This window comes from Scyliorhinus canicula, chromosome 7 (genome assembly GCF_902713615.1).
Source record: "Scyliorhinus canicula chromosome 7, sScyCan1.1, whole genome shotgun sequence".
Taxonomy (NCBI): Eukaryota; Metazoa; Chordata; class Chondrichthyes; order Carcharhiniformes; family Scyliorhinidae; genus Scyliorhinus; species Scyliorhinus canicula.
In genome coordinates, this window is record NC_052152.1 from 211,368,938 (window position 1) to 211,394,384 (window position 25,447).

Consider the following 25,447-nt stretch of genomic DNA (forward strand, 5'->3'; position numbering starts at 1 on the left):
CCTGGCAATGTCACCTGGGCACCCTGGCAATGTCACCTGGGCACCCTGGCAATGTCACCTGGGCATCCTGGCAGTGACACCCTGGCAGTGCCATGGTGTCAGGCTGCATTTTCCCTGTGCCAGGAATCGGGCCCTTGATGCCCTGTTGTTAAGTTGTTTGGGTGCGGGTCGTCTTGAGGACCCCCCAATAGGTGAGTTGGGGGAGTCCAGTGGGCACGTCAGGGGGGGTCAAGAGATCGGGGCACCATTTAAAAATAGCACCTGATCTCTTCCTGCAGGGAACAGCTCCGTTCGTCAGAGTTCCTGGGTGCTGGATATGCGGCTAAGTGGGGCCTCAGTGGGAACCAGGGGAACCAAAAAATAGAGCCGGTGGCATGGTGGCACAGTGGTTAGCACTGTGGCTTTACAGAGCCAGAGATCCAGGCTTTAGTCACCGTCTGTGCGGAGTCTGTACTTTCTATCCGTGTCTGTGTGAGTTACCTCCGGGTGCTCCGGTTTCCTCCCACAGTACAAAGATGTGTAGGTTAGACAGATTGGCCAAACTAAATTGCCCCTTGGGGTGGGGTTGCAGGAATAGGGCGGGAGATTGAGCCTGATAGGGTGGCCTTTCGAATGGTCGGTGCAGACTCGATGGGCTGAATGACTCCCTGCACTGTAGGGATTCTATGAATCATTAGATAGCCGGGAACGGCCCCTCGATTCCTGCACAGAATGGACTTTTTGTTTAGTTAAATCAATGAGTTTGATCCAGGGATTTGTTGTATTAGTGCCACGTCATCAGTCAGGAATTATTAAGATGAAAAGGACAACCTACTTAACAATGAAGCCAGGCCTTTAACTTTTGGTAATCACACATCTGACACAGAAGGAGCAGGCTGATGAATCAAAGCACAAATGGTCATTGGATAGACATATGGACGATAAGGGAATAGTGTAGATGGGTTTAGAGTGGTTTCACAGGTCGGCGCAACATCGAGGGCTGAAGGGCCTGTACTGCGCTGTAATGTTCTATGTTCTACATGTTTATCTCTGTGTTTTGGGTGGCGATGACATAAATGGTGAATCTCTGTCCTACTTGGCTGTGGATTAGATAGAAAATGAAAAGTGCAGTCAGCTGTTCACTGTGAATTCATTGGCTGTTGTAAAGCTGACCTGTGACATCCCGTGTCTCAGTTTGAAGCTGCTCTTGCTGTTTCCCCCATTGTGGAAAGGACAGGAGATAAGGTTGTGTTTTGGATTTTAACAACCAAACACCAGAAAATGCTGTAAATGTCACAGAAATCAAGCAGCTGCTTGATGTTAGTTAGTTATTTACAGCACAGAAGGAGGCCATTCAGCCCATCGTGCCTGCACCGACTCCCAAAAGAGCAACCCAGCTAGTCCCATACCCCAGCACCACCTCCGGAGCTCTCTAAAATGATTCTCTTTATCAAAACATCTATTTCTGATTCAGGGCCCTAATCCAGCTCTTCCCAATGAAATGAATTTCCACAATGTTCTTTTTGCTTCAGCTTCCCATCATTTGCAGTTTTTTGTCAATCTTTCAATCTTGTAATTTAATGTTTCATCTGGGTCAGACATTCAGCATCATTTTCATTTCCTTTGCAGAAAAAGCGCACAAACTCCCATTTTCCAACGGCAACGCACAGACTCGAATCACAATCTCTGAACCAGAAATAGCATTTTCTGAGAATACGAAAAGGCCTCTTGATGTTCTGAAGGTAAGTGTAATCTGTCCTCCTGCACTATGTTTTCATGTCTGGAACAATCTGTCTGGAGTGCACGCAGAGCAATACTTTTCACTGTACCTCGCTACATGTGACAATAAATCAAATGAAATCAAATCACTGCTCACAAAGCCCAGACACATCTGTGTGTTTGGCTAGTTCTATCTGCCTACTGGAGCAATCAGTACTAATGAGCATCACCGTCTCTTACTAGTCAAACCTCTGCTGCTAATAACTTCTGGAGATGACCAGTCATAAATTGAGTAACCTGTTACTCTGCACCTCCTCTATCAATCATAGAATTTACAAATTAGAAGGAGACCATTCGAGTCTGTACCGGCTCTTGGAAAGAGCACCCTACTTAAGCCCACACCTCCACCCTTTCCCCGTAACCCAACCTAACCGAAGGGCAATTTCACCTTACACATTCACTCCGTCCAGAATACAGCAGTGCGTACCATGTAGAAGATGCACTGCAGGAACTCACCAAGACTCCTTCAACAGCACCTCGGAGGACAGGGTGAGAGTGTAACATGCGTAATTATGAACCAGTAGTCCATTTTCAACACCAGTGTATATTTCCATTAACTTACCATGAGTACGTATGTGTGCTTGTCAGAGTCATATCTGCGAGTTTGTGTCTGTGAGAGTGTGTGAACGTGGGAGTGTGTGGGCATGAGTGTGAGCAAGAGTGTGTGTATGAATGAATGTGAACAAGAATGTTTGCAAGGATGTGAGTGCATGTGTGTGAGTCAGGGTGTGTGTGCATGAGTGTGAGTTGGTATGTGTGCATGAGTGTGAGTCGGTGTGTGTGCATGGGTGTGAGTCAGGGTATGTGTGCATGGGTGTGAGTCGGTGTGTGTGCATGGGTGTGAGTTGGTATGTGTGCATGAGTGTGAGTCGGTGTGTGTGCATGGGTGTGAGTCAGGGTATGTGTGCATGGGTGTGAGTCGGTGTGTGTGCATGGGTGTGAGTCGGTATGTGCATGAGTGTGAGTCAGGGTGTGTGTGCATGAGTGTGAGTCGGTGTGTGTGCATGGGTGTGAGTCAGGGTATGTGTGCATGGGTGTGAGTCAGGGTATGTATGCATGGGTGTGAGTCAGGGTATGTGCATGGGTGTGAGTCAGGGTATGTGCATGGGTGTGAGTCAGGGTATGTGCATGAGTGTGAGTCGGTGTGTGTGCATGGGTGTGAGTCAGGGTATGTGTGCATGGGTGTGAGTCAGTGTGTGTGCATGGGTGTGAGTTGGTGTGTGTGTGTGCATATCAATGAGAACACTGGGTATGGGCATCATTGGGCTCAGTTGCAGTATCTCATCCGATAATCAGTTCCCTGACTCAATATAAAGGATGAAACTAGATGGAAATAAAACAGAAACAGCTCGAAATACTCAGCCAGTCTGGCAGCAATGGTGAAGGGAGAAACAGAGTTAACTTTGTGAGTTGATTAAGAAGAGTTATACGGACACAAAATGTTAACTCTGTTCTCTCTCCACAGACGCTGCCAGACCCGCTGAGTTTATTCCACATTTTCTGTTTTTATTTCAATTCCCAGCATCCGCAATATTTTGCTTTTATAACTGTGGAACTGGACTGAGTTTGGGTGAAATACCAAACCCTGAGGGAAAGAAACACATTTTGAACAGACCTAACTTTCTTTTCTCTCAGATTCCGATGAAGAAACTGCCACTAAAACCAAAATTAGCAAAGGATGAACCTGAAGAATATGAGGAGAAAATCGACCCAGAGGAATTGGATTGGTGGTCGAAGTATTATGCATCTCTGGAAGAGATGACAGTGAGTATTATTATCTACTTACAGAGACACCAAAAAATTATGCTTATGGGCCATTGGTATTAAAAAGCTTTCCAAATGTTACACAACGTGTATGAAGTCACGGTGCCAGCTCATTGAGGCTGTTCGGGTTAGTCATCTCAGATTCAGGTTGACTCCAGCTCAGAAAGTTTGCACTCTCCTAAATCCATAACTTGATTGTCTAATCTACAATTCCAGCTGAGATATTACAAGTTCATCCCAATTTTCTCTTCCATTTGTCCTTGCCAGATTGAGAGTCATTACAACACAGAAGGAGGTTATTCAGCCCATCAAATTCATACCGGCTCTCTGTAGAAACAAAATTATGAGGGGCATAGATAAAGTAGATGTGGAAAAACCTTTCCCCTTGGTGGAGGGATCAATGAACAGGGTGATGTGTTGGGCAGGCTGGGTTGATGTGGACTGCACTTGATGCAGTGTAGCAAAAGACAGACCTCCAACACTTGATGAGATGCAACACAATTTTATTTAACGTCTTAACTATGATACATGTTTAACTGTGGGTTGACACTATGCTGACTTGACTGGAGACCTGAGGCTAGCCTAACCAGACTTACTAGCTACCACATGGTGTTTGCACTGGCTAGCTCACGAACTCTGACTGTCTCAGAAGCTGGGTCCCGAGAGAGCGGGAAACCTGGTGCCCTCTGGCTTTATAGTAGTCGTGTCCTGTCTGGTGATTGGCTGCTGTGTCCCAGCTCCAGGGTCCCAGGTTCGATTCCTGGCTGGGTCACTGTCTGTGTGGAGTCTGCACGTCCTCCCCCTGTGTGCGTGGGTTTCCTCCGGGTGCTCCGGTTTCCTCCCACAGTCCAAAGATGTGCGGGTTAGGTGGATTGGCCATGCTAAATTGCCCGTAGTGTCCTAATAAAAGTAAGGTTAAGGGGGGGGTTGTTGGGTTACGGGTATAGGGTGGATACGTGGGTTTGAGTAGGGTGATCATGGCTCGGTACAACATTGAGGGCCGAAGGGCCTGTTCTGTGCTGTACTGTTCTATGTTCTATGTTCTGTGTGCTTACTGGTCATCCTGTGTGTCAATCACTGCCTGTCTGTGTTAATTCCTGGTTAATTCGCAGTCAGTCTAGATTCAATTAAATCGAGATGGATTTGCAGGTATAATATCATTTAATCGACTCACTTGCAAGGCTGCATTAATCCATAGAGCTGCAGGACCCACATGCTGTCTCCTGCAGCACTCCGGACCAAAGAGACAGAATACAAAAGAGCTTTAGCTGATATATTCAAAAATCACAGTAAGATTCACATATAAGCTTCCCATTGGTCATTCTATACACCTCCTGACCTGGCTCTATATCTTAATTGGTCGCTTTGCCTTTGTAATCCCATCATCCTTTGCCCCCTGCTTACCACGAGGCAAAAGCTCCCCTTCCCCCGATGGTTTCAAACAGGTTTTTGGCTGAATCCTTTTGTCCTGTCTGTGAACACTCAATCCGCATGGTCCTAAAGTACACCTTGTTCGTTTGTTCACTTCCTCATCTGCACTCCATTACATACATAGATGTATATTATGACACAGGGGACATAGATTTAAGGTAAGGGGCAGGAGGGTTCGAGGGGATGTGAGGAAAAACCTTTTCACCCAGAGGGTGGTGGGAGTCTGGAACTCGCTGCCTGAAGGGTGGTGGAGGCAGAGGTGTAGTGGTATTGTCACTGGACTAGTGATCCAAAGACCCGGGTTTAAATCCCACCACGGCAGATGATGAAAGATGAATTCAATTTTTTAAAATCTGGAATTTAAAGTCTAATGATGACCATGAAACCATTGTCGATTGTTGTAAAAAACCATCTGGTTCAGTAATGTCCTTTAGGGAAGGAAATCTGCCGTCCTTACCTGGTCTGGCCTACATGGGACTCCAGACCCACAACAATGTGGTTGGCTCTTAAATAGCTTTGAAATGGCCTAACAGCCACTTAGTTAAAGGGCAATTAGCGATGGGCAGGAAATGTTGGCCCAGCAACACCCACATCTCATGAATGAATTCTAAATAACTTGCAATACCAAGGCAGACAAGGCCAAGTGCTGGAAAATAGGATTAGAATAGTTAGGTGGTTGTTTTTGAGGAGTGCAGACCCGATGGGCCGAAGGGCCTTTTCTGTGCTGTACACCTCGATGACTTCATCCAGCCCATCCCACTCTTCCCCACACTCTCTGTGTAAACTTGCAAGTTTCTTTTCCTCAAGTGCTCATCCAATATACTTTTTAAATCATTTATCGTCTCTGCTTCCACCACCCTCTTGAGCATCGAGTTCTGGATCATTAGTGTTCAAGGGAATAAAGATTCTCCTCATACCCTCACTGCAACTGTTGCCCAAAATCTGATAACTGTGTATCCTAGTCCCTATACCATCAGCTAATGTCGATAGCTTTAATTTGCCTATCTTATCTAAACCTATCATCATCTTGCACACTTCAAATCTCCTTTACTCTAAGATAAACATCCCCAGCTTCTTGTACTAAACTTGCAGTTCAAATTTCTCATCCATCACTTGAACCATTCTGGGTAAACCCCTTTAGCACCCTCTCAAGGACCCTCATATACTTCCTAAAGTGTTGTGACTAGAATTGGACATGTGGGGCGCAATTCTCCCATCGGGAGACTACGGGCGCGATTCTCCGCTGCCCACGCCGGTTGGGAGAATAGCGGGAGGGCGTCCCGACATTTTTTGCGTCCTCCCGCTATTCTCCCCCCCCCTCGCCCGACCCACATCACGAATCGCCGCTCGCCGTTTTTTACGGCGAGCGTCGATTCTCCGCGGCCGATGGGCCGAGCGGCCGGGCCTTTACGCCCGTTTTTTCACGGCAGCAAACACACCTGCTTGCTGGCATCGTAAAAACGGCCGCTGGATGCCCGTTTGGGGCATCCAGAGGCCCGTTTGGGGCGGGAGCACCACTGTTGTGCTCGGGAGGGCACAGGCCCGCGATCGGTGCCCAGCGATCGTCGGGCCTGCGTCCAAAAGGGACGCACTATTTCCCCTCCGCCGCCCGACAAGATCGAGAGGGTGGCCCAGGTGAAGGGGGGGCACACTCACCTGGGGCCGACGTCAGACCACCCCTCACACACACACACTGGCGCTCAACGTACATGACACCCCCCGCACGCTTCGGACAGAGCACAAGGGCAGCTTCTGTAGGTGTGAAAGTGATTTTAATTATAAACTGTCCATACACGTGCCCTAGCCCCTAAACCCGTCTGTGCCCTTCACCCGTGCCAACTTACTCAGTGTCTAATTGTTTGGCCTTACAGGCCCTTTGACTACGTCTAGGTGGTTCCCCAGAAGGTACGGCAGAACTGGAGGTGGACTCCTGTGATTCCTGCCCTCTGACTCGGGATCCCTTTGGCAGCCGTTTCCGGGGGCGGCCCAGCCTAGATGGGCCAGGCTGCGGCTCGGGCAACTGGGATGGCGAGCTGCCAGCCTGTCCTACCCACTGCCCACCCGATGCACCTGGGACGGAAGGGGGGGGGGAAAGTCCGAGGTGCCGCGGTGTTCCGGGACCTCCCCTACAGGGGGACCCGGGCCGGGCCCCAGCACCTCCTCCTCCCTCGGGGTGCCTGATGTCCCCCGGGCCGCTACATGGGTCGGGGGTGCGAACGGATCGGCCATCCGACGCCCCCCGACACCTGCTGCTGCCAGTCCTGGAGGCCCATGCTGGTATTGACAAGGGTCTGCAGGTTTGCAGCCATGGGGCTCAGGGAGTTGCCCATCCCTGCTTGTGACCATGCGACGCTGGCTAGCACATGGGCAATGGCGCCAATGCCCTCAGTAATGGCCTGCTGAGACTGGGCCATGGCCCGCTGGGACTGCGCCACGGCGTTGAGTGCCTCTGCCATCTGCCGCTGGCTCTGGCTCATGGCTTCCTGTGAGAGGGCAGCCATGTCCTTGGCCACACACGGCGCCTTCACGAACAGCCCCAGGCCTTGCATACTGCTCCCCATGTCTGACACCATCACACCCATTGCCTCCACCGATGACGCCACCCATGCGGTTTCGGCCTGGGTGGCATGCATGACCGGCATCACTCCCAGCTCCTGGACGCGGGTGGACTCCTCCACCTGCGTCTGCAGCTGCCGCAAGCCGGCCGTCATCCTCTTCCTTCGCCCCGGGTTTGGTGGCTGCATCAGGTCTATGGGTGGGTGTGGTAACTCCAGGAACCCGGGACCCGTCTGGGCGGCAGATGTTCGCTTGCGCCAGGATGCCCTCCAACCTCCCGGCCCCTCTGCTGCTCCTATCTCCACCTGCTGTACCGGTACGGCTGTGTTGTGCGCACCAGTGAGTGTACCAGACGCCTCATCATTAAAGTGCCCAACCGAGGTGTGTTTCTGCGATGGTGGAGGGTGTTGGAGAAAGCAGTGGCATTGTGTCGTGCGCATCATCCGACTCCGAGTCCATGGTCCCCTGGAGTGGCGCCTCGTCTCCACCCGTCCGCTGTGTGTCACTGTCCTGTCTTCCAGTGTCATGTGTGTCGGTGTCCTGGGTAGGGCTACCCTGGGTAGGAGTGTCCTGGGTAGGAGTGTCCTGGGTAGGAGTGTCCTGGGTAGGGGTACCCTGGGTAGGGCTGCCCTGGGTAGGAGTGCCCTGGGTAGGGCTGTCCTGGGTAGGGGTGTCCTGGGTAGGGGTGCCTGGGTAGGGCTGTCCTGGGTAGGGGTGTCCTGGGTAGGGGTGTCCTGGGTAGGGCTGTCCTGGGTAGGGCTATCCTGGGTAGGGCTATCCTGGGTTGGGCTGTCCTGGGTAGGGCTGTCCTGGGTAGGGCTATCCTGGGTAGGGCTGTCCTGGGTAGGGCTATCCTGGGTAGGGCTGTTCTGGGTAGGGCTGTCCTGGGTAGGGCTGTCCTGGGTAGTGGTGTCCTGGGTAGGGCTGTCCTGGGTAGGGCTGTCCTGGGTAGGGGGCCCTGGGTAGGGCTGTCCTGGGTAGGGCTGCCCTGGGTAGGGCTGCCCTGGGTAGGGGTGTCCTGGGTAGGGCTATCCTGGGTAGGGCTATCCTGGGTAGGAGTGTCCTGGGTAGGGCTATCCTGGGTAGGGGTGTCCTGGGTAGGGCTATCCTGGGTAGGGGTGCCCTGGGTAGGGCTATCCTGGGTAGGAGTGTCCTGGGTAGGGCTATCCTGGGTAGGGCTGTCCTGGGTAGGGGTGTCCTGGGTAGGGCTGTCCTGGGTAGGGCTGTCCTGGGTAGGGCTGTCCTGGGTAGGGGTGTCCTGGGTAGGGCTGTCCTGGGTAGGGCTGTCCTGGGTAGGGCTATCCTGGGTAGGGCTATCCTGGGTAGGGCTATCCTGTGTAGGAGTGTCTTGGGTAGGGCTATCCTGGGTAGGGCTATCCTGGGTAGGGCTATCCTGGGTAGGGCTATCCTGGGTAGGAGTGTCCTGGGTAGGGCTGCCCTGGGTAGGGCTATCCTGTGTAGGAGTGTCTTGGGTAGGGCTATCCTGGGTAGAGCTATCCTGGGTAGGGCTATCCTGGGTAGGAGTGTCCTGGGTAGGGCTGTCCTGGGTAGGGGTGTCCTGGGTAGGGCTATCCTGGGTAGGAGTGTCCTGGGTAGGGCTGTCCTGGGTTGGGGATGTCCTGGGTAGGGGTGTCCTGGGTAGGGCTGTCCTGGGTAGGGGTGTCCTGGGTAGGGCTGTCATGGGTAGGGCTATCCTGGGTAGGGCTATCCTGGGTAGGGCTATCCTGGGTAGGGCTATCCTGGGTAGGGCTATCCTGGGTAGGAGTGTCCTGGGTAGGGGTGTCCTGGGTAGGGGTGCCCTGGGTAGGGGTGTCCTGGGTAGGGCTGTCCTGGGTAGGAGTGTCCTGGGTAGGGGTGTCCTGGGTAGGGGTGTCCTGGGTAGGGGTGCCCTGGGTAGGGGTGTCCTGGGTAGGGGTGCCCTGGGTAGGGGTGCCCTGGGTAGGGCTGCCCTGGGTAGGGGTGCCCTGGGTAGGGCTGCCCTGGGTAGGGCTGTCCTGGGTAGGGCTGTCCTGGGTAGGACTGTCCTGGGTAGGGGTGTCCTGGGTAGGGCTGTCCTGGGTAGGGGTGTCCTGGGTAGGGGTGTCCTGGGTAGGGGTGCCCTGGGTAGGGGTGTCCTGGGTAGGAGTGTCCTGGGTGGGTGTGTCCTGGGTAGGAGTGTCCTGGGTAGGGCTGTCCTGGGTAGGGCTGCCCTGGGTAGGGGTGTCCTGGGTAGGGGTGCCCTGGGTAGGGGTGTCCTGGGTAGGGGTATCCTGGGTAGGGCTATCCTGGGTAGGAGTGTCCTGGGTAGGGCTTCCCTGGGTAGGGGTCTCCTGGGTAGGACTGTCCTGGGTAGGGGTATCCTGGGTAGGACTGTCCTGGGTAGGACTGTCCTGGGTAGGGCTGTCCTGGGTAGGACTGTCCTGGGTAGGGGTGTCCTGGGTAGGGGTGTCCTGGGTAGGGGTGTCCTGGGTAGGGCTGCCCTGGGTAGGGGTGTCCTGGGTAGGGGTGTCCTGGGTAGGGCTGTCCTGGGTAGGGCTGTCCTGGGTAGGGGTGTCCTGGGTAGGGGTGTCCTGGGTAGGGCTGCCCTGGGTAGGGGTATCCTGGGTTGGGGTGTCCTGGGTAGGGCTGCCCTGGGTAGGGGTGTCCTGGGTAGGACTGTCCTGGGTAGGGCTGTCCTGGGTAGGACTGTCCTGGGTAGGGGTATCCTGGGTAGGGGTGTCCTGGGTAGGGGTGTCCTGGGTAGGGCTGCCCTGGGTAGGGCTGCCCTGGGTAGGGGTGTCCTGGGTAGGGGTGTCCTGGGTAGGGCTGTCCTGGGTAGGGCTGTCCTGGGTAGGGGTGTCCTGGGTAGGGCTGTCCTGGGTAGGGCTGTCCTGGGTAGGGCTGTCCTGGGTAGGGGTGTCCTGGGTAGGGGTGTCCTGGGTAGGGCTGCCCTGGGTAGGGGTATCCTGGGTTGGGGTGTCCTGGCTTAGCTGCGACGGGGGCCTGTGGCTGCTCCCCTCGTCGCTGGGTGTTACACACCGGCGTCACCGCACCCGCATGAGACGGGGGCGTCGTCTCCGTGTTGCTCTGGGTCTCCCCCTCTCTCGTGGCCGCCCTGGGGCGTCCTGTGGGTGTCGCACACCAGAAGGACCGGGTCTCTCCCTCTTTCATGGCCGCCCTGGGGCATCCTGCGGGCGGTCGGCATCCGCGGGGACGGGTGCCTCGACATTTGGTCCTGCAACACACAATACAGCAGCAGCATGGTTAGACACGCGGGCAGTGATCGGGGGATATTGGGGAGGGGGGATATGGGGGAGGGGGGATATGGGGGAGGGGGATATGGGGGAGGGGGATATGGGGAGAGGGGATATGGGGAGAGGGGATATGGGGACGGGGATATGGGGGATATGGGGGAGGGGGGCCATGGGGGTGGGGGGATATGGGGATATGGGGGAGAGGGGATATGGGGGAGAGGGGATATGGGGAAGTGGGCTATGGGGGAGGGGGGCTATGGGGGAGGGGGGCTATGGGGGAGGGGGGCTATGGGGGAGGGGGGATATGGGGGAGGGGGGCTATGGGGGAGGGGGGATATGGGGAGGGGAATATAGGGAGGGGTGATATTGGGGTATATGGGGAGGGGGATATAGGGGTGGGGGATATAGGGGAGGGGGAAATGGGGGATATAGGGGAGGGGGAAATGGGGGAGGGGGATATGGGGGATAAAGGGGAGGGGGGAAATGGGGGAGGGGATATGAGGATATGGGGAGGGGGATATTGGGGGATATAGGGGAGGGGGATATGGGGGATATTGGGCAGGGGATATAGGGGAGGGGGATATGGGGAGGGGGATATGGGGATATAGGGGAGGGGGATATGGGGATATAGGGGAGGGGGATATGGGGGGGGAGATATGAGGATATAGGGGAGGGGGGATATAGGGGAGGGGATATGGGGGAGGGGGATATGAGGATATGTGGAGGGGGATATGAGGATATGGGGAGGAGAATATGGGGGATATAGGGGAGGGGGGATATGGGGAGGGGGATATGGGGAAGGGGATACGGGGATATGGGGGATATAGAAGTAGGGGGATATGGGGGATATAGAGGAAGGGGGATATGGGGGAGGGGAATATGGGGGAGGGGGAATGGCCCTGGGTGGCTCACTTGCTAGTGGGCCCCCGACCTCTGCATCAGCAACCTCCCGGTCCTCAGGTCCGCCTGCCAGCTCCAGGGCCCTTTCCTCATGGACGGTGAGTGGTCTCATAAGCTGGGCCCCCTCCAGTCCTCTGACGCTCCCTGTTGTTGTGTGCACGCTTCTCGGGGGGGGGGGGGGGGGGGTGGGGGTTGGTGGCAGGGCGGGGGGGTGGCAGGGGTAAAGGACAACAGTGTTAGACATGTATATGAATGCACCCCAGTGGTTGCGCGTTAGGGTTGGTTGCACCTGGGGGTGTTCCGCACATCGGGGGCGGGGGGGCGGGTCTCACCCTGGCTGCCCTGACGAAGTGGCACTGGGTGCCTTTCCTCGGTGACACAGCCACAGCGCTGACGGCCTCTGCCTCCTCCCTCCACAGGCGCCGGCTGAGGTGTGGGGCGACCCTGCGGCCATGTCCGGGGTACAGGGCCTCCCTCCTCTCCTGTACTGCGTCCAGGAGCCCCTCGATGTGACGCTCCTGGAACCTCAGGGCTGCGTGGCGGGCGGCCATCTTAGCGGGTCTTCCGGGGGGGGGGACCGTCTTTTGTGCTGTGACGCCGCGCGGCATCAAGTGACGCGGTGGATCCACGGCGGGTGATGCCGTCGCGAATGGCGTCACGCCGCTGCTAGCCCGGAGACTTCGGGCCTGGAGACTTCGCGACGTTTGGGGGGGCCTGACACCGGAGTGATCCGTGCCATTTTTGGCACCGGTTCCCAGCTATCGCGCCGGTTTTGGGAGAATTCAGCCCCTGATCGGCCTCCTCCCTCCAAACAAAATTTAGAAACACAAGATCCAATTGAGTTGTCAAATGACGGCCATGAACAGTTCAGCTGGTGTGACCCTGTGGCTGAACGTGGGGTTGGGTTGTGCACCAAAACAATTAACTAATCTCTGTCAAAGTGGTTTATTGGATTGCTTTTTCATGGTATTCTTGAAAGTTTGAATGACCCCCAGCTGGACTGTTCAACACTGGGTGGTAGGGGGCAGTCTTCGTCTGCCATATGCCATTTGTTCTCACAAAACGCTGGAAATCATCGCCAGTGAAGGGGGCGCCATTGTCCGAAATAACTGACGTGGGAAGCCCATGAGTGGAAAACATTTGACGCAAGGCATATTCTGTGGCCACCGAGTTAGCTACCCCATCTCTTGAACTGATAGCCACTTTGAGTGGGCATCCACCAGCATCAAAACATCTTGCCCATAACAGGCCGGCATAATCAGCATGGACCCTCGTCCATGGGAGGCCTGGCCATTTCCCAAGATTGAAGGGTGTCAGAAGGCGGCAAAGATTTCTGCATTTGGCAAAAGTGGCACTGTTGTACTAGTTCTTCAATGGCTTTGTCTATGCCTAGCCATCAGATGTTTGTTTGACCTTTGAAAGAATGGGGTCTCTTTGGGTCCAGCTGCGATATGCCCTGTGGACACTAGCAGGGTGTCTGGGAATTTTAGGACTAGAATGATCTCCTGGGGTATCTGGTGGCAGAATGCTCTGTGTAGGGCAGGCAGCTTAATGCATCCACATTAGCAATTTGGGTTCTGGGCGGGTTATAAGCAGGGCCCAATGCTGCACCCTCATCAAGGCTGTGGGCGATGTGGCTGATCTTCCCATAACATAAGAACTAGGAACATAAGAACATAAGAACTAGGAGCAGGAGTAGGCCATCTGGCCCCTCGAGCCTGCTCCGCCATTCAATTAGATCATGGCTGATCTTTTGTGGACTCAGCTCCACTTTCCGGCCCGAACACCATAACCCTTAATCCCTTTATTCTTCAAAAAACTATCTATCTTTACCTTAAAAACATGTAATGAAGGAGCCTCAACTGCTTCACTGGGCAAGGAATTCCATAGATTCACAACCCTTTGGGTGAAGAAGTTCCTCCTAAACTCAGTCCTAAATCTACTTCCCCTTATTTTGAGGCTATGCCCCCTAGTTCTGCTTTCACCCGCCAGTGGAAACAACCTGCCCGCATCTATCCTATCTATTCCCTTCATAATTTTATGTCCAGTAATGGCTTGTGGTCAGTCACTATGTCGAACTGTCGACCGTACACATACTGATGGAATTTCTTCACACCCAATATAACCGCTAAGCCCTCCTCTATCTGGGGGTAATTTTATTCTGCTTCAGAAAGGGTCTTCGAGGAAAGGTGATAGGGAATTCCAAACCATCTACATTTTGTGGGATAAAATTGTCCCTATTCTGTAAGGGGATGCACCACATGGCAGCACAATTGGTTTTCCCAGATCGAAATTACCAAGAGGTTTCACAACTGGGAAGGATTCTTGTGGAGGTTCTCTCCGTTGCCACCCCTAATTCTTCCTTAACATCTGATGTAATGATGCCAGTGTTGTAGCTAAATTTGGAATAAACCTTCCATAATAATTGACCATAGCGAGGAAGGACTTAAGCCTAACGTTGGTAGTGGGGAAAATTCTAGAACCTTTATCAAAGATTTTATAGCAGAAGATTTAGAAAGCAGTGGCAGGATCGGACAGAGTCAGCATGTGTTTATGAAGGAGAAATCATGCTTGACAAATCTACTGGAATTCTTCGAGGATGTAACTAGTAGAGTTGACAAGGGGGAGCCAGTCGATGTGGTATATTTCGACTTTCAGAAGGCTTTTGACAAAGTCCCGCAGAAGAGAATTAGTGTGTTAAATTAAAGCACATGGGATTATGAGTAGATCCTATCCGGCTCTGAGCTGTGCCTGTTGATCCTGCATCAGACCTCGGAGCCGTACCGCCCCATACTTGGTTAACCCTTTCAGCCTCTCTTTGAAGCTCAATGGTGCCTTTTTCACCACACTCCATCACCTGGCCTATCTTGCTCGCTTTATCCAATGTAATTTTGGTCTCTGCCAGAAGCTTCTTCTGGATATTAAAGTTATGGATCCCACAAACCTGTCAGTCATGCAACATGTTGCTAAGCGCAAACTCAAGTTGGTGAAACCTGACTACGGAGGCTGAGACAGACTCTAATAATCTTCATGGTCCCTCACTGCAGAGTTAAACTTGTAACACAAGAAACAGAAGCAGGAGTTGGCCACCAGATCCTTCAGGTCTCCCCCGCCATTCAGTACCATCGTGGCTGATCTATCCCGGCCTAAATTCCTTTCCTCTGCCTATTCCCCAGAGCCTCTATTCCTCGATCTATCAAATATTTATCCATCTCCACTTTGAATACTTCTAATGATCCAGCCTCCACCAGCTTCCAGGGCAAACAATTCCGGAGATAACGCCGGAGGATAATCGAGAGTCTTGCGTTGAAATGTTCATTACCCAATGCCACTATCTGGTCAAAGGTCTTCGAGCCGGGTGCTTCTGGGGACGAGAGAGTCCTAATCAAATTGTACATTTGGGGCCCTAAACTGTCAGATGTATCAGCTTCTGCTTCTCCTCACCTGTGATCTCGTTCACAATAAAGAAGAAATGGAGCAGTTCGATGTACTGACTCCAAGTCCCAACCCCTAGATTCCCAATGATAGACATTTCTACTCAGGGTTCAAATGATTCCGGCTCTTGCTGGAGCTTGTCTACTTCCTCAACTGCTCCTTCCTCCCACCTCGATTCACATTGACTGTGGGCTGTGATTGAAAACCTTGACCTCATGGCCAGTGTGGTGGCTCGAGATAGACACTGGAGGCTTCCAGCAGTTAAGAAAGATGTTTATTGATGAAAGACAAAGGCAGTTACAGAGGAGGCACAGAACAATATACAACAAGTCTTTACAAGTCCGCCTCCAGGTCCACACTGCCCATAGTCCTGCTCCCAAACCCCTGCACAAACTCCCCATTGGCTGGGATTTGCTCGCTCCCACGTGATTGGTCTAGAGCCATCACAGGGTCTGTGGAGCCTGCCCCCCATCCCCTTAAAGGGGCCAACACCACCACAATGTCCTTTTCTCAATAAACTCCTCCACTGTTAGAAATGCCTCTCTGACTTCTCAACCCAGACATTAGGGGCGCAATTTTCCCATCAGGAGACTAAGTCCCGACGGCGGAGTGAAAACCGGAATGTTTCACTCCGGCGTTGGAGGCCTCTCCCAGCCCCCTATTCTCCCGCCCCCGGGGGGCTAGGATTGGCGTTGCGTCATTTACGTGCACCGGGCCTTGGCGCTGCGTAAAAGTGGCGCAGCGTAAATGACGTCACCCGTGCATGCGGGTGGATCTTGCGGGCCGACGGAGGAAAGGAGGTCCTCTTTCAGAGAGGCCGGCCCGCCGATCGGTGGGCACCAGACTCCTTTTGAGGAGTCCCCGTGTAGGAACCCCCCTCCACCCCCCACAGCCCCCCCCCCCCCCCCAGCGCTCCCGCGCTGTTCCCACCGGCAGCGACCAGGTGTGGACGGCGCCGGTGGTAACCCGTCGTGTTGGGCAGGCCGCTTGGCCCATCCGGGCCAGAGAATCGCCGCTCACCCGTTACAAATGGCAAGCAGCGATTCTCCCAGTGGCCAGCCGTGATTCTCGCCGCGCCGGTTTTGGGGGGGCGGGAGAATTGCGTGCGGGTGCCGGGGCGGCGTGGCAGGACTCGTTCAGCGCCCCAGCGATTCTCCCACCCGACGTGGGGGGGGGGGGGGGGGGGAGGGGGGAGGAGGGAGAATTCCGCCCCTTGTATATTCCCTTCCTTTGCATAACCAGTGGTGGCTGTCTCCATCAGCACTTGGAGTCTGTGCTCTGAATTCTCTCCTTGAAACTTTCACATTTCTTTCATCAAGATGGTGGAATAGAAACATTGACATTCAGCAGGGCCTCTGAGCTTCAAACTGAGTGAGGCACATTCTTCAGGCAGTTACAGAGGGCATTTTACTTTGCAGCTGTCCGCACTGAACTTGACCTGAGAATTGCAGCCTCAGTACAGAAATATTAAAGTAGAAAATTAAAAATATAATACAGACTGGGGAAGAATGTCAACAATTCTAAGATTGCAGGCATGATGGCTCAGTGGTTAGCACTGCTGTCTCACAGCGCCAGAGACCCGGGTTCAATACTGCCTTGGGTCACTGTCTGTGTGGAGTCTGCACGTTCTCCCCGTGTCTGCGTGGGTTTCCTCCGGGTGCTCCGCTTTCCTCCCACAGTTCAAAGATGTACGGAATAGGTGGATTGGCCGCGATCAATTCCCCCTTAGTGTCCCAGGATGTGACGGTTAGGTTTTGGGTTTACAAGGATAGGGTGGGACATGGATCTGTGCAGACTCAATGAGCAGAATAGCTTCTTCTGCACTGTAGGGATTCTATGATTCTAAATATAAACTGAATAAAATCAGTAATTCCTCTGTTTTTCAGGAGAAAGAAAATGATGATGAAGAAGAAGCCAATGAACAAGGCAAGTTATTACACGGGAGCAGGAGGAGGTCATTTGGCCCCTCGAGCCTGCTCTGCCATTCAGCAAAATCCTGACTGGCCCTCCAGATCAACCCAGCCTTCCCGTACTATCCCCACAGTCTTTGATTCCGTTCATAAACAAAGGGTGTGATTCAGCGATTGCATTGTTTTTTTTTAATGTATTTTATTACAAACGTGTATCAAAACAGTTGCAGGACATAAACACTGCGGGAAACATACTTCCCAACAGTCAACTATACAGTTTGTACAATTTCTCCCCCTTTTTAACCCCCACTTCCCTGATTCCCTGGCCCCCACCCACACCTCTCACACTCATCTGCCACCCCCTGGAAGAACCCACTCATTCTCGCCCGAGTCATGTGCACCCTGTGCACCACCTTAAACTGTATCAGGCCCACCCTTGCACAAGAGGAGGTCCCGTTTACCCTACGCAATGCCTCACTCCATACTTCCCAATTGATCTCCCCTCCAAACTCTTCTTCCCATTTTTCGTTAATCTTCATCACCTGCCCGCCTCCCTGCTCCCCCAGCCACTTGTATAGATCCCCAATTCTTCCCTCCCCTTCCACATCTGGAAGCAGCAGTTGCTCCAGCAGGGTGTATCCCGGCAACCTAGGGAACTCCTTCCAGACCTTTCGTACAAGGTACAAGGTCCCGAACCTGAACTCATTCCCTCTCGGGAGCTCTACCCTCTCCCTCAGATCTTCCAAACCCTTCCTCCAAATACAAATCCCTCACCTTGACCAGCCCCACTTCCCTCCACCTCCTGTATACACTATCCATCCCCCCGGCTCAAACCCATGATTCTCGCAAAGCGGTGTTAACACCAACATCCCTTCCACCTTAAAATGCCTCCTCAGCTGATTCCATATCTTCACTGTGGACTACACACTGGGCTCCCTGAATACCTACTTGGAGCTATTGGCAATGCTGGCATCAGCATAGCCCTCAAATTGAACCCTTTACAAGATTCCTCCTCCATCCGAACCCACTCTACCACTTCTCCTTCCCACCATCGCTGCACCTTGTCCGCAGTCACCGCCCAATAATAATGAAGCAGATTCGGCAATGCTAACTCCCCCTGCTGTATCTGCCTCTGTAGCAGGGACCTCCTCACCCTTGGCACCTTCCCCGCCCATACAAAATCCGAAACAATGAATGAATGAATGAATGAAAATCGCTCATTGTCACGAGTAGGCTTCAATGACGTTACTGTGAAAAGCCCCTAGTCGCCACATTCCGGCGCCTGTTCGGGGAGGCTGTTACGGGAATCGAACCGTGCTGCTGGCCTGCTTGGTCTGCTTTCAAATCCAACAATTTAGCCCAGTGTGCTAAACAGCCCCAACAAAAGTAACTAGCAGAGAATGGTTTTGATCCATCGACCTCTGGGTGATGGGCCCAGCACGCTTCCGCTGCGCAATTCTCGTGTCCAGCTTCCGAAAAAGGCCTTTGGTATAAAGATCGGGAGTGTCTGAAAATTGAACAGAAACCTCGGCAGAATATTCATCTTTACCACTTGGACCCTCCCACAAGGTCAATTACAACGTTTCCCACCTCCTAAGATCCCCCCCTGGCCTCCTCCACCAGTTTCATTGAGTTCCACTTGTGGAGTATCGTTCATTCCCTCACTACCTGAATCCCCAAATACCTGAACCTCTCCCTAGCCACTTTAAATGGCATCCCCCCTAAATTGGCTCACAGTCCCAATTCACCAGGAACACTTGCTTTACCCTACATTCAGCTTGTACCCTGAGAACCGTCCAAACCTCCCCAGCATGCCCATCATCAGTCCCATACTCCCCAGCGGGCCTGAAACAATAGGTCGTTGGCATAGAGTGGCACCCGATGCTTCCCCCGTCCCCTCATAATCCCCCGCCACTCCGCCGACCCCCTAAGAGCCATCGCCAAAGGGTCTATAGCCAGCGCAAATAACAATGACGACAGCAGGCACCCCTACCTTGTTACTGTGTAGTTGGAAACTCCCATGAGCTCATATCATTTGTCCGCACACTCGCCCTTGGTGCCACATATAGCCACCGCACCCTTAAACCACGAACCAGTGCTTCCCAAAACATGGCCGCCGACACCTCCCCATTCTGATTCAGCTCCACATACTGCTTAATCGCCGCCCGCACCTTATCACAGAAACCTCCATCCGCCAACAACCCCGAGTCAATGTTGGGGCGGAATTCTCCCATCGGGAGACAAACAGCCGATGCCGGAGTGAAACCCGGAGTGTTTCACTCCGGCGTCGAAGGCCGCTCCTCGCCCCCTATTCTCCCCCTCATGGGGGGCTAGGAGCGGCGGCGCGTGAATCCCAGGCGCCGGGCCTTGACGCTTGCGTAAAGCTGCGCGCCAGGAATGATGCGGCTGGCGGTGCCTAAGTGACATCAGCCGCGCATGCGCTGTTGCCATCTTCCACTCCGCTGCCCCGCAAGACATGATGGCTTGAACATGCGGGGCGGCGGAGGGTAAAGAGTGCGTCTTTTAAAGACGCCGGCCCGACGATCGGTGGGTACCGATCGCGGGCCAGACATCTCCTGAGCACGCCCGTGGTGCTCGATCCTCCCTCCGCCCCCCACAGGCCCCACACACAGAGGTCGGAGCCAACCACACCTGGTCGCTGCCGGCGTGAACCGGTCGGGTTCGGCAGGCCGCTCGCCCCATCCGTGCCGGAGAATCGCCAGTCACCGTGAAAAACGGCGAGTGCCAATTCTCTGAGCAACCAGTCGAAAAACGCGATGCGCCATTTTGGGGGGCTGGAGAATCGCGGGGGGGTGCCAGGGCGGCGTGGCGTAATTCACCCGGCCCCCGCGATTCTCCCACCCGGTGTGGGGTGCGGAGAATCGCGCCCATGGAAAGAGCAGGGACAGGAATGGTTGTTGCAGGTGCCGGGGTTTCGATATTTCAGTAAGCTCAGGGAAGGTGGTAAGAGAGGGGGAGGGGTCGCATTGTTAGTCAAGGACAGTATTACGGTGGCAGAAAGGACGTTTGATGAGGACCCGTCTACTGAGGTAGTATGGGCTGAGGTTAGAAACAGGAAAGGAGAGGTCACCCTGTTAGGGGATTTCTATAGGCCTCCGAAAAGTTCCAGAGATGTAGAAGGAAGGATTGCAAAGATGATTCTGGATTGGAGCGAAAGTAACAGGGTAGTTGTTATGGGGGACTTTAACTTTCCAAATATTAACTGGAAACGCTATAGTTCGAGTACTTTAGATGGGTCCGTTTTTGTCCAATGTGTGCAGGAGGGTTTCCTGATGCAGTCTGTAGATAGGCCAACGAGAGGCGAGGCCGTATTGGATTTGGTACTGGGTAAAGAACCAGGACAGGTGTTAGATTTGGAGGTAGGTGAGCACTTTGGTGATAGTGACCACAAACCGGTTACCTTTACTTTAGCGATGGAAAGGGATAGGTATATACCGCAAGGTAAGAGTTATATCTGGGGGAAAGGCAATTATGATGCAATGAGGCAAGACTTAGGATGCATCGGATGGGGAGGGAAACTGCAGGGGATGGGCACAATGGAAATGTGGAGCTTGTTCAAGGAACAGCTACTGCGTGTCCTTGATAAGTATGTACCTGTCAGGCAGGGAGGAAATGGTCGAGCGAGAGAACCGTGGTTTACTAAAGTAGTTGAAAACACTTGTCAAGAGGAAAGAAGGAGGCTTATGTAAAGATGAGACGTGAAGGTTCAGTTAGTTACAAGTTAGCTTGGAAGGACCTAAAGAGAGAGCTAAGAAGACCCAGGAGGGGACATGAGAAGTCTTTGGCAGGTAGTATCAAGGATAACCCTAAAGCTTTCTATAGATATGTCAGGAATAAAAGAATGACTAGGGTAAGAGTAGGGCCAGTTAAGGACATTAGTGAAGTTGTGCGTGGAGTCCGAGGAGATAGGAGAGGTGCTAAATGAATATTTTTCGTCAGTATTCACACAGGAAAAAGACAATGTTGTCGAGCAGAATACTGAGATGCAGGCTACTAGACTAGAAGGGCTTGAGGTTCATAAGGAGGAGGTGATAGCAATTCCGGAAAGTGTGAAAATAGATAAGTCCCCTGGGCCGGTTTGGATTTAACCTAGGAATCTCTGGGAAGCTAGGGAGGAGATTGCTGAGCCTTTGGCTTTGGTCTTTAAGTCATCTTTGTCTACAGGAATAGTGCCAGAAGACTGGAGGATAGCAAATGTTGTCCTGTTGTTCAAGAAGGAGAGTAGAGACAACCCCGGTAACTATAGACCAGTGAGCCTTACTTCTGTTGTGGGCAAAGTCTTGGAAAGGTTTATAAGAGACAGGATATACAATCATCTGGAAAGGAATAATTTGATTAGAGATAGTCAACACGGTTTTGTGAAGGGTAGGTCGTGCCTCACAAACCTTATTGAGTTCTTTGAGAAGGTGACCAAACAGGTGGACGAGGGTAAAGCAGTTGATGTGGTGTATATGGATTTCAGTAAAGCGTTTGATAAGGTTCCCCACGGTAAGCTATTGCAGAAAATACAGAGGAAGACAGAGTACTGGGCTAATGGTAAGATTCTTGGTAGTGTGGATGAGCAGAGAGATCTCGGTGTCCATGTACATAGATCCCTGAAAGTTGCCACCCAATTTGAGAGGGTTGTTAAGAAGGCGTATGGTGGGTTAACTTTTATTGGTAGAGGGATTGAGTTTCGGAGCCATGAGGTCATGTTGCAGCTACACAAGACTCTGGTACGGCCGCATTTGGAGTATTGCATACAGTTCTGGTCGCCTCATTATAGGAAGGATGTGAAAGCATTGGAAAGGGTGCAGAGGAGATTTACCAGGATGTTGCCTGGTATGGAGGGAAGATCTTATGAGGAAAGGCTGAGGGACTTGAGGCTGTTTTCGTTAGAGAGAAGAAGGTTAAGAGGTGACTTAATTGAGGCATACAAGATGATCAGAGGATTAGATAGGGTGGACAGTGAGAGCCTTTTTCCTCGGATGGTGATGTCTAGCAAAAGGGGACATAGCTTTAAATTGAGGGGAGATAGATATAGGACAGATGTCAGAGGCAGTTTCTTTATTCGGAGAGTAGTCGGGGTGTGGAACGCCCTGCCTGCAACAGTAGTGGACTCACCAACACTAAGGGCATTTAAATGGTCATTGGATAGACATTTGGATGATAAGGGAATAGTGTAGATGGGCTTTAGAAGGGTTTCACAGGTCGGCGCAACATCGATGGCAGAAGGGCCTGTACTGTTCTATGTTCAAACCTCCACCCCGGCCCGTTCCAAACCGAATCTCTAACCAGTGGGGTGCATGGTCCGAGATAACTATCCCCACATACTCTGCCCCCTCCACCCCAACCAAAATCTCCCGATTCGCTACAAAGTAATCAATCCTCGAGTACACCTTATAGACGTGTGAAAAGAAGGAATACTTTTGAATGTGCCATAGATCCACCATACCCATCCTCTCCATAACCGCCCCAGCTCCCTTGCCATTTGTACCCTACGCATCGACCTGGGGCTCGACCTATCCACCCTCGGCTCCAGGACACAGTTAAAATCTCCTCCCATGATCAACTGATGCGTGGCTAAATCTGGTATTGCTGCCAGCAACCCCCTCATAAAACCCACATCATCCCAATTTACCAACACTACCGGTGCCCCTTCCAATACCCCACTCACAATCACATATCTCCCACCTGGATCCCTCACCTCCTTCACACTCACAAATCTCATTTTCTTGCTCGTTAAAATTGCCACTCGCTGCGATTTCAAACCCGAGTGAAAAACCTGCCCGAACCACCCCTTCCTGAACCTAACCTGGTCCTCCTGGTCCTGGTGGAGAACCTTCCAAGTGATTTTTCACAGTGCTCAGCAAAGGTTTATAACAACAAAAAGGAAGGACGGTAGAAAGAGGGAAAATCGACCGTGGATATCTAAGGAAATAAGGGAGAGTATCAAATTGAAGGAAACAGCATATAAAGTGGCAAAGATTGGTGGGAGACTAGAGTACTGGGAAATCTTTAGGGGGCAACAGAAAGCTACTAAAAAAGCTATAAAGAAGAGTATGATAGAGTAGGAGAGTAAACTTGCTCAGAATATAAAAACAGACAGTAAAAGTTTTTACAAATATATAAGACAAAAAAGAGTGACTAAGGCAAATATTGGTCCTTTAGAGGATGAGAAGGGAGTTTTAATAATGGGAGATGAGGAAATGGCTGAGGAACTGAACAGGTTTTTAGGGTCGGTCTTCACAGTGGAAAACAGAAATAACTTGCCAGCGACTGATAGAAATGAGGCTATGACAGGTGAGGACCTTGAGAGGATTGTTATCACTAAGGAGGTAGTGATGGGCAAGCTAATGGGGCTAAAGGTAGACAAGTCTCCTGGCCCTGATGGAATGCATCCCAGAGTGCTAAAAGAGATGGCTAGGGAAATTGCAGATGCACTAGTGATAATTTGTCAAAATTCACTAGACTCTGGGGTGGTCCCGGTGGATTGGAAATTAGCAAACGTGACACCACTGTTTAAAAAAGGAGGTAAGCAGAGAGCAGGAAATTATAGGCCAGTGAGCTTAACTTTGGTAGTAGGGAAGATGCTGGAATCTATCATCAAGGAAGAAATAACGAGGCATCTGGATAGAAATTGTCCCATTGGGCAGACGCAGCATGGGTTCATAAAGGGCAGGTCGCGCCTAACTAATTTAGTGGAATTTTTTGAGGACATTACCAGTGCAGTAGATAACGGGGAGCCAATGGATAGGGTATATCCAGATTTTCAGAAAGCCTTTGACAAGGTGCCACACAAAAGGTTGCTGCATAAGATAAAGATGCATGGCATTACGGGTAAAGTAGTAGCATGGATAGAGGTTTGGTTAATGAATAGAAAGCAAAGAGTGGGGATTAATGGATATTTCTCTGGTTGGCAATCAGTAGCTAGTGGTGTCCCTCAGGGATCTGTGTTGGGCCCACAATTGTTCACAATTTACATAGATGATTTGGAGTTGGGGACCAAGGGCAATGTGTCCAAGTTTGCAGATGACACTAAGATGAGTGGTAAAGCGAAAAGTGCAGAGGATACTGGAAGTCTGCAGAGGGATTTGGATAGGTTAAGTGAATGGGCTAGGGTCTGGCAGATGGAATACAATGTTGACAAATGTGAGGTTATCCATTTTGGTAGGAATAACAGTAAACGGGATTATTATTTCAATGATAAAATATTAAAGCATGCCGCTGTGCAGAGAGATTTGGGTGTGCTAGTGCATGAGTCACAGAAAGTTGGTTTACAGGTGCAACAGGTGATTAAGAAGTCAAATGGAATTTTGTCCTTCATTGCTAGAGGGATGGAGTTTAAGACTAGGGAGGTTATGCTGCAATTGTATAAGGTGTTAGTGAGGCCACACCTGGAGTGTTGTGTTCAGTTTTGGTCTCCTTACTTGAGAAAGGCCGTACTGGCACTGGAGGGTGTGCAGAGGAGATTCACTAGGTTAATCCCAGAGCTGAAGGGGTTGGATTACGAGGAGAGGTTGAGTAGACTGGGACTGTACTCGTTGGAATTTAGAAGGATGAGGGGGGATCTTCTAGAAACATTAAAAATTATGAAGGGAATAGATAGAATAGATGCGGGCAGGTTGTTTCCACTGGCGGGTGACAGCAGAACTAGGGGGCATAGCCTCAAAATAAGGGGAAGTAGATTTAGGACTGAGTTTAGGAGGAACTTCTTCACCCAAAGGGTTGTGAATCTATGGAATTCCTTGCCCAGTGAAGCAGTTGAGGCTCCTTCATTAAATGTTTTTAAGGTAAAGATAGATAGTTTTTTGAAGAATAAAGGGATTAAGGATTATGGTGTTTGGGCCGGAAAGTGGAGCTGAGTCCACAAAAGATCAGCCATGATCTCATTGAAGGGCGGAGCAAGCTCGAGGGGCCAGATGGCCGACTCCTGCTCCTAGTTCTTATGTTCATGTGGAGGCGTGTCTCCTCCGTGATTGCATTGTACCCGGCGCAGAGCCGACAGCACCTGGTGAATCCTGGGAGAGTCTAAATTGGGCTCCATGCCGATCGCCAGACTGGTTGCGAATCACCCAATCGCTCCGACCAGCGGGATCTCGCTCTCGCTGGGTATGGTCCAGATCTGCTTATTTAAATAAGCCCGTAATCTAATTAAAATACTCGGAGCCGCTTTCACCCGACACCTGACCGCTCCTGTGAAACCTTGCCAGGTACTGGTCTACACAAACATGGACCAGACGTAACGGCACCTCGGGGGTCTTAGAGCACGTTACAGAGCCATGGGTAGTCAGAAAGGGGGCAGGGTGGTACCCTGGCATTCCCCCTGCCACCCGAGCACCTCAACACTGCCAGGGGTCAGGCTTATGGGGGGGTGGCCTTGTCATTTGGAAAGGGGGCGTTACCAGGTGACTGTACAAGTTTTGTGGTGTGAAGGTGGTTCGGGGGCCTGAGAGGGAGTCCGGGGGGCCTGTGAGGGGG

General features: G+C 52.2%; 1 protein-coding gene across 1 annotated transcript in view; it reads left to right on the plus strand.

The window, feature by feature from the left end:
• LOC119969776 (fer-1-like protein 4) overlaps window positions 1-25,447 on the plus strand; it is a 427,310-nt gene that overhangs the window by 284,462 nt on the left and 117,401 nt on the right. The window contains 3 exon segments of the mRNA XM_038803853.1: window positions 1,609-1,721; window positions 3,394-3,522; window positions 16,943-16,982. Coding sequence (XP_038659781.1) covers window positions 1,609-1,721; window positions 3,394-3,522; window positions 16,943-16,982 — 282 coding nt within the window.